Source organism: Oikopleura dioica, chromosome XSR, assembly GCF_907165135.1.
Source record: "Oikopleura dioica chromosome XSR, OKI2018_I68_1.0, whole genome shotgun sequence".
In the NCBI taxonomy this organism is placed as follows: domain Eukaryota; kingdom Metazoa; phylum Chordata; class Appendicularia; order Copelata; family Oikopleuridae; genus Oikopleura; species Oikopleura dioica.
In genome coordinates this window covers 8092701-8101600 of record NC_137294.1, presented here as the reverse complement: position 1 = coordinate 8101600, position 8900 = coordinate 8092701, and the positions used below count along the sequence as shown (strand labels likewise).

Below are 8900 nucleotides of genomic sequence, written 5' to 3'. Positions count from 1 at the left end.
TATGAAACCGAAATAACAATCAGTGATAATTATTATTTATTTGAAATTCATTTTCGCTTAGATCAGTTGAGAAGGTCAATTTCTATTTGCACGAAGGTTGGCAACTTCCCGCTTTAGATTCTCGTTGGCGTTTCTCAGCTCGCCTTCGATGCGCTTCTTGTCGGCTTCCAGCTTACTATAAATTTTGTTTTATTCTTTGACAAGGGAAAGTCATTTAGTTCTTACACAAGTTGGTCGTTCAGATTTTGGTTATCCGCTTGGAGCTGTTGGTTAATAAACTTCATGTTGTCCAACTCTTCTTGCGTTTTACTATTCGGCTAATAACGGTTATGAAAAGTAAAACTGAATGAGCGAGGATTTCTCTTCGTAACCGTTCCTGATTTCCGCCGCCTTGGGCACCGAAGGGCATTGGCTTCTCATATTGGCCAGTCTGTGCGTTAGATAGCTCAGACTCGAGGGCAGCAATCTTTTGCTTGTGCCTTTGAATTTCGTTCTTGTAGAAATCTTCTTGTCTTGGATTTATATTGCTGTTTTGTTGTGGAATCGAGGCAGTATTCGCCCTGGCCCGTAAGTTATCGTTGTCGGCTCGAAGTTGACTCAATTGCTTTCGAAGTTGTTCGACTGAAGCAGGATCATTATTTACTTGAAAATTCAGTGGTCGGCTCGGAAAACTATTCCGCAATTAATTTTGGATTAAACTTTATTATAAGTCGAGTAGATCCAGTTCCTTCTTGTTGATTGCCGGCATACTCTCCGATTTGAGAACTGTTTTGAAGTCTGAAATTGTTTGAATAAGATTCTCTTTGATAAGAAAAGTAGGATACTTTTTCTTGAGGCTTTTGTTTTCGGCGATCAGAGTATCAAGGATTGTATCGTTCTTCAATATATCATCAACAGGTAGTTCATGCTTTTTATGTTTTGAATAACTTGATGCTAAAATAAAATTTCTAATCTGAAGGAGTTATTTTAAGGAAGCAAAACGGCCTTCAAAATTGCAAATACATTCCTGTTTATCGGATATCCAATTTGCTCGTGGATCGAAACCGGTGGCTTGCTGATGATGTTGTGGTGGGTTCTATTTGATAATGATTTTCAGTCTAAAGTAGCTAAATTGTTAAATTGTCTTCTAGTAAATCATTCGACGCATTCCTGATAGCCACCGCCGGGAAAATTATTAGGCCCTCCGTAGTTATTTCCCTGAGGTTGACTTGGTGAAAACCCAAGATGTTGACGCTGGTACTGATTTTGGCCAGGATTCTGTTGATATTGCTGATTTGGAGGTTGTGGGTAAGACGGTTCACCACGATGTTGATCCTGTCTTGCGAAAGAAAAGTTTTTTTCGTACGCAGATTGTTTCCGCTGCTGTTGCATCGGATTGAACTCGTTTTTCCCCCATTCCCCCGGCTGACTTCCGCTATCGCGAAATTCGGACATAGCTTATAGTTTCTGAGTTTCTCTGGAGAACTGAACGTGTGTGCAAAAAACGAAAATGAATATCAAACAAGCCGGAGTGGAGCAAGCGCGAAAGGAAAATTACTCATCCAAGAAGGAAAACATTCACCAGAAGAATTATGAAGGCAAACGAACGCTGATTAATCCTCGATTTTCCTCGAAATGCTCATAAACATCACTAATTTTCCCTGCAATATGCATTGAATATTCCTTTCAAATAATAAAACGACGTAAAAGTCAACCAGTTGCTCATCATTAAAATTTTATTATTCAGTTGTCAGTATTATATATCAGTTATCTACAAGTAATTTATATTTGCGCTTCTTCTCTTCTAATCTTGGACTACTCGTGGCACAGTTGGGGTGGATGTGTTCTTAGCAGGTTTTTTTTTGAAAAATTAAGAAAATGCTAAATTTGTAAATCAATAAGAAAAACCCGTGCCTTTGGTCGAAACTCATTTCTCTGCTCAGGTGTCGCTGGTTGCTCTTCAAGTGCATCAAAAAATTCGTCCTCTGATGTTTCCGGGGTAGGATGTCTTTTCTGGGAGATTTGCTTCGATCCACAAGGTTCGCTCTCCAAAAAGGGTTGATGTCCGGGTGCGGGATTCGCGGGTGTTTCGTCCAAGCCTAGAGAAACCAATATCTTCTTTGTCTTCCTCATCTTCTTGGCGTCTCGTTCAGGGTCATCGTAGGGCCGAGTTTCTTTCTTGGGCGGGTACCAATAATCGTGATATCTTTTTGTTTCTTCCTGCTTCTTCTTTCTGGTCAATGGCATTCTCTATAACCTTATACGTAGCTCCTTGTAAAAAGTCTATTAAATTTAAAACTCGCAAAAAAAACTTTTTGCTTGCGATTTTTTTCTGATGAATTAAGATGATTGCGAAGTGGATCGGTTGTCTTTCTGCTTGATTGACAAATTTCGATCGTGATGAAGGAAAGCTCATTCAGCAATATTCCCCTTTGCGGAGGAATGCCCGGCTTAGTTTTGTTTCCCACCACTGACTCTGCTCTTATCATAGGTGATACACATTTATTGGGAACAGTTTTAGAGTTCAGTTGCAGAATTTGAAGTCAAAATGTTTTTGAAGAGTGATATTGCATTCAGGTTTTCTTTCAACTGGGCGTCGTTTTTAATTTGTGTGAAGAGTTGTACCTAAATTTTGGCATCAGTTAGTTGCAGGGATTTTCAAGAACTGACCTCACGAGGGTCTGTACTGTGCTCATCATTTCCGTTTTTGCATCAAGAAATCGAGTTGATTGCTGCTGATTGCTGATTTGGACGATTTGTCCTCCCCAAGCCGTTCGCCTCGAAAAGTTGATAAGCTCGTCGGGCACTTGATCCTCTGGGTCGGAGAATTTGAAATCTTTAGGGTACTGGAAGCCTTCTTTGTAGCGCCGGCGGCATTTCTGTAATTCTCGTCGGAAGGAAGCCGGGTCGGCTCCGTGGCCGTCGAAGATCCGGTCGGCAAAGATTAACCGAGAAGCAACGAATATCACTCCCATTCCGCCCTGTATTCCATGCCTAGGATAGTGTGAAATTATAAATGTCTGATAATTGGTTTGATATCAAGGAGTACCTCGATGTAAGTAACGAGGTGGCGCAATGTGGATCAGCCCTATCCAAGAAATAAACAAAAATGTTGATTTTAGGATTGCCCCTTGATCGCAAAAACTCGTTCTCAATAGTTTTGTTCGCCGCTGAAGGGACGAAACTCGGGTCCTTTAGCCTCACCGAGAAGACATTTATATGCTCGACGGAAGACGACTTTAGGTGATTGTCTAAGGACTCATCTGTCATTACAGGAATTGTCATGTTATCGAAGTATCGAAAGTGGCTTTATTTATTTGCTGAATAAGGTCTACTGGAAATCTTTTTATGAGCATTATTAAAGAACAAAGCATATTACAAGTATTTTCATTCGTAATATGACTGAGAATATACGCTAACTGAAAAATTTCAAACGAATCAATCTGACCTCAAAACGTCTGAATATTCTGAACTATTGAAATTTCGCTAAATGTACTTGTGGACTTTAGAGACAGTTTTGAAATTATCAAATTGATAGTTTAGAGTTAGATTTGTCCCACCAGTCTTTTATCTCGACGAGAAAGACATTGCTCTGGAGTTTTTAAGAATCGAGTAGTATTAGCAAATTTGCCTGGAAATCCGCGGCATCTGTGGAGCTTTTCTCCTGTTTGCTGGTGTTAGTAACGCTTTGGATGCCGAACTATGAGTTTTGTTGTTAGAATTTGGCATTTGAGAACTCGAGAGGTAAGGGTTCCCAAAAGCTGTAGACGGACGCGTAAGTTTTGAAAGCGACTGTGATGGGAGAGCTGTCGAAGGGCGACTGCTTGTAGAATCGCGATGAGCTTCGACGAAATTACGAAGAGCTTCGCTTGCTTTCAAACAAACTCTTTTGCAGGTTCGTTCAAGTTCAGATAACCTGTAAATCTGTAAAAAAGTAGCAGAGACGGGCATTACTTTTGATAACGATTCGAAAGTACTCGTGTTAGGTTAGCAGCCCAATTATAGCTTGTTTCTCCAGGACTGAGTGGCGCATGTTCTTCCGAAGCTTCACTAGTGAGTCCTTTTGACTGGCTCAATATTATCAGAAATACATTCAGACTTATTCAGAACTACATTGTAGTTGCGTCTTCGGATAAGATTTTTCGAAGCTTTTTGCAAGAAAGATCGAGGCCTGTCCTAGAATATTGTTCAAATTGCCCATGCTCGTAATAACAGCCACTCTTGATCTCGCTTCTGCAAGATTCAAGTGGTATTTTTCCCCTCCTCCTTCATAAAACAAAAGTATGCTCCTAAAGAATCGATATTTGTTTGGGATTAAAATAGAGTCAAACCTTGGACTAGCAGCTTTCAACCGTAGAAACCTGTTGATTTTCACATCCACAGGAGATTTTATTTGTCCCCATTTGAGAACTCTTTCATTGTTATTAAGTCGCATTCCGCTTTTGTCGAAGATCATTGGAGGCGAGGAGAAACTGATCAGTCCAGAAGCTGTACTAAATCTTGAGTTTATACATTGTTTCTATTTGTGCTAGTTGCGAACATCACAAACCTTATGCCAATGACTTTTTTATCACTCGTATGGCAGTAAATCGCTACGTATCCCGAGGAGGTCTTTGAGACGCAAGACCTGCCATTAGGATACAAAATCCATGAGAACGCAGTCTTCGTTGTCTTCGATTCATTTAAACTGCGGGCGCTTCCAACTCTATTGCGCGTCGTTTTGTCTCTATTGATAGCGGAGCTTGGGACTTCGAGAAGGAAGAGATTCTCTGTTGGAATTAAAAGAGGCCCGCTGTTGCTCGTTTCTTCGCTCTTTTCTGAATTGGAGATGCTGATTAACTCTCTTTCTCTTCCTCTTTCGTTTTCGAGAGTTTCCTTATCTGATTATTTAGTTACCTGATTGCACTGCCGACTGAGGTCTGGACACACGGGCTGAGCTGGGACGCGAAGTGGCTGATCTGGCAGAACGCGCGGAAATACGTCGAGCGGATCGAGAACCGACGCCTTCATTCTGACCATTATCGTAGTACCGTGCAAAGGGTTGACGCATTGTCTCTTTGCTTGCGAAACTCAAGCCGTTATTCCGGCGGGATATCTCTGTCAAAAGTGAGCGTGCTCGATTGACGAGTTCTAAATTCATCCGTGAGCGACGATAATGCATTTGTCGGAAATTGATAAGGATTGCGCTCTGACTTGGACTTTTAGTTCAAACAAACGTTAGCTTCTAAGAGCGCCAATCACCATGGGAACTATTGTGACAGCATCACTTCTGATGGGTTTATGTTAACGCCGCTAATTTTTATGTGTTTGAAATTTTACAATTTACAAGCAAATAAGAGATATTCGGTAAGTTTCTTTTTTTATGGTTGTCGTGGTCTCAAAAAAGATGGAAAGTGGTACTGAAAATAAGGTTTAAAATATCGACCTAATGAAAATTTTTTGCTGAGGTTTATTAAAACTAATCCGAAATTTATTCGTTTAATATCGAGTTTCCGTGGACTTTCAACGATGTTTGTGTAAAAACAATCTTTTCTTTGTGATAGTCATTGAATATGAAATCAATGGCTGCTCACCGTTCACGCGTTGCGCCTCCCAGCTTCTGACAGTAGCTTTCGAGTAAAATTCGTTCGACGGCGGAGGAGCTATGCACCATCCATGATGGTTTCCCGTGTCAATGTCGAAATGGATGTTGAAAGCGCGAATGCTGAAAAGATATTTACCTGAGTAGATTGCCTAACCCTACACTGTAGAGGATCATAAGAAACACTTCGTATGTTAAAAGCTACAATCTATTATCATTGTTAGTTGCTTCTGTCGTGCGTTACTGTAGTTCTTTGTAAGTATAAGAATGAAGCCTCGATGAAAGAAAATTGTGTTAACAGTTAAAACTTTACTGTAGTAGAGAGCGAAACATGTTGTTGTTATTATCCAGTTACGTTTTAGCGACGTCGGCCTAAGCAAGTTTCTTAATCATTATAGAACGAAGCTTGGTTTTACATTTTTGTCGACTTTGATGCCAAATTTCGATTCCAGCCCGCTGAGTTCGCGCATTTAAATTGCTCAACGGGAATATCCCTTTCAAAATATTTTTTCAAACAGAGCCTTTTGGTTCAGCATATCTTGAAAAATCTCACCTTTTATTACTTATTGTACTCAAACCCGATACACTTGCCAATTCAGAAGCATGGATAGTATTTTTCTGAGGCGTATCTGTATTCTGGGCTCCCCTTGACACTACGTTCGATCTTCTAGAGCCAGTAGATTGACCCTTTGGAGAGTCCATCAATCGTACGTTTTTGGGACGATGTTCTTTTTCTTTCGATGAGTCGGTAGAATCTTCTTCCTTTTCCTTTTTAATTTAATTTCATTAATTAATTTCATGTAAAATTTACTTTTTTATTCTGTTCGGGAAGAGTCGATTTTGTTTTCGTCAGCAGTTTTTGTACTTGAGCATTGTTATGCTTAAATTTGTTTAAACACCTGTATAACTTTAAGTCCATTGAGTCTTTTTCAATGGAAAACGCAAAATTGGTTTCGAAATCCTGTATCTCCGGAGCTTAGACAGCTCAAGAATAGAAAATCTCGAAAAAAGAGAAGCTACTTTTTGTTATGATCACAAAACTGTTCAAATTTCTCTTACCGGCTTCCAATTAATGATATCAAGGTATCTCTGACTAGAACTCGAAGATGCTGAAGAAAAGCTCTGAGTTATATTTTTTGGAACTGGACGAGACTCGCTGGGCAGTGCAATTTCGCGGCGGAATTCTTTATGACGGATCAGAGCCTTAGAAATCTCCGTGTCGTCTTCTTCGACAGATGATAGTAAAAGCTAACAAGACTTTCAGCTTATGCAAATACTGCACTTACCCGAGTCGCTACATTTATCTTCCGTTAAATTTGAACATTTACTAACCAAAGCAAAATCTAATGAGAGCTCCCATAAATAGGGTTTTTAGGTTCAGAGATACATTTCTTTCTTAGTAGCTAATTGAAGAGAAGGAGTCTGATCTCGTTCCTGGTGATTTAGACTCTTTTCGGTACTGCATAATGGCGGGTCTACTGAGAAAATGGTCGGATAATGCGTTGAGCAAATGTGATAAGCTATCTGTTTCTACATTTTTGGGCACACATACAATTTGCCCAGTCTCTTGGTAACCGATTTGAACACGCTCCCGGATCTAACCATTGCCTGGACGCGTCTAAAGTGCCATCTATCATTCCCCCGTCCGGCGGATCCATTTTTTCTTCCTTCACTTGACTCTATTACACGTTCGTTATTTTCCTTATTCTCTGATAATTTGGTGCAGAAAAAACTAACGTATAATAATGGTGGTTTTAGTAAATAAATCTGCTATGGTAGCCAGGACAACCATATTTGAGCTATGTTTAAAGGAACTTTCTACAACGAAACCGAGAATTTAAATAGCTTCATAAAGATATCAACAAGATGTCTACAAAAGAGAAAAAAATGATAATCCAGCTCTTTCCGTTTTGTTTTTACTATTTGAGGCAGTGAAAGAAGTGAAAGCTGTTAGGGAAATATAAAGTCGCGTCGTATTGTAATCATTATTATTTAATCAAGAATATGGTAAAGTTAAACATTGACCAGTGTGTCCCGAATGAGTGTCCCAAAATTGAAAAAGTTCGCATGGTTCTACAAGGGTAAGTTCGACCTGGCAGGATAATCTTGCCTGCGGGGGTCCTCATGTGCAAAATGCACCATCATTCTAGGATTGGAGGAGCAGTTTTCTTTTTTCGGCAACACAATTCGCCTTTTACGGTTCCTACTCGCAGGTAGGTCCAGTCAAGCCCCTCAATCGTCCCTTACAGTTATCAGATAGAAGACCCCCTAGAGAACTCCGCCACAATGAGTGCTGAAATCGATACGAAGGTGAGCTTTCGCGAACTTTATTTATTCGCCCGTTACTACTCCAAGTTGAACCAATTTTTAGGCGGGATCGCTTATTGACAATAATGAAATTGGGAATGAGAACAAAATGTTTGTCGGTGGTTTGTCCAAAAAGACCACTGTCGAAGCATTTCGAGCGTACTTTGAAGCGTAAGTTCTTAGGAGTCGCTTAGCAGAAAGAAGACAAGCAATTAAGGTACGGTGATGTGAAAGACGTTGTTGTCAAAACTGATCCGTCAACTGGGACCTCTCGTGGCTTTGGTTTCGTGATGTTCACTGCCGAAGAATCCATCGGGAAGGTACTCGCCGCCGGCCCGCACAACCTCGACGGCAAACGGATAGACCCAAAGAAGGCGGAGAGGCGCGATGGAAAAATGTTTGTCGGTGGAGTGAAGCCCGACACAAGTGTAGACACGATTAAAGAGTATTTCACCCAATTCGGAGAGGTGGAGTCAGTCGATCGTCCTATGAACAAGCAGACTAACGAGAACAAGCCATTTTGTTTCGTCATTTTTAAAAAAGATGGCGTCAATAGCAAATGCATTAAACGTAAGTCTTTCGGATAGATAATTGAGGAACTCCCTTTCAGAGAGGTACCACGAAATCGATGGAAAGCGCTGCGAATGCAAAGAAGGAATCGCCAAAGAAAGAATGGCGCCAGTTGGTCAATTTTACGGCGGCGCTCCAGCAGGAATGAGCTACGGATACCAACAACCGTACGGGGGTTATATGATTCCACCCCAGCAATGGGGACAAGGATACACTGGCTACGGACAACAGTGGGGCGGACCACACGCACAACCCCCGCACGGTCCTAGAGGTGGTGGTGCTGGAGGCGGCAGGGGCGGACGAGGTGGCGGAGCAGGTGGCCGAGGACGCGGCAGACCTACTCCTTACTAAAGCCAAATTCCTTCTCGTTCCTCCTAGGCGCCTAAACCTGTTCCAATCAGAAAAGGGCAAGAACCAATAAATCATCTTTCGCCGCAATTTCAAAAAACTACTCTGCAAAACA

General features: G+C 41.1%; 4 protein-coding genes across 4 annotated transcripts; 1 reads left to right on the top strand and 3 right to left on the bottom strand.

The window, feature by feature from the left end:
• Window positions 1-14: 14 nt before the first annotated feature.
• LOC145708058 (uncharacterized) lies at window positions 15-1478 on the bottom strand. The gene is made up of 7 exons (XM_081785675.1): window positions 1144-1478; window positions 1009-1075; window positions 825-909; window positions 730-777; window positions 379-623; window positions 226-319; window positions 15-175 (listed from the first exon to the last, which is right to left on the bottom strand). Exons 1-7 carry the CDS (start codon window positions 1432-1434, stop codon window positions 76-78), a joined length of 930 nt encoding a protein of 309 aa, XP_081641801.1. The 5' UTR covers window positions 1435-1478; the 3' UTR covers window positions 15-75.
• A 1024-nt stretch (window positions 1479-2502) lies between these two features.
• On the bottom strand, window positions 2503-4150 carry LOC145707928 (uncharacterized). Its single transcript, XM_081785521.1, has 4 exons — window positions 3934-4150; window positions 3029-3895; window positions 2650-2973; window positions 2503-2604 (listed from the first exon to the last, which is right to left on the bottom strand). The coding sequence occupies exons 2-4, from the start codon at window positions 3262-3264 to the stop codon at window positions 2565-2567; spliced, it is 600 nt and encodes a 199-aa protein (XP_081641647.1). The 5' UTR covers window positions 3265-3895; window positions 3934-4150; the 3' UTR covers window positions 2503-2564.
• On the bottom strand, window positions 4079-6743 carry LOC145709131 (uncharacterized). Its single transcript, XM_081786812.1, has 8 exons — window positions 6620-6743; window positions 6372-6440; window positions 6114-6328; window positions 5553-5683; window positions 4876-5109; window positions 4529-4796; window positions 4311-4472; window positions 4079-4268 (listed from the first exon to the last, which is right to left on the bottom strand). Exons 3-8 carry the CDS (start codon window positions 6260-6262, stop codon window positions 4079-4081), a joined length of 1134 nt encoding a protein of 377 aa, XP_081642938.1. The 5' UTR covers window positions 6263-6328; window positions 6372-6440; window positions 6620-6743.
• Window positions 6744-7457: 714 nt separating this feature from the next.
• Window positions 7458-8788, top strand: LOC145709128 (heterogeneous nuclear ribonucleoprotein D-like). Its single transcript, XM_081786811.1, has 4 exons — window positions 7458-7870; window positions 7932-8038; window positions 8085-8437; window positions 8478-8788. Exons 1-4 carry the CDS (start codon window positions 7847-7849, stop codon window positions 8786-8788), a joined length of 795 nt encoding a protein of 264 aa, XP_081642937.1. The 5' UTR covers window positions 7458-7846.
• Window positions 8789-8900: the final 112 nt, after the last annotated feature.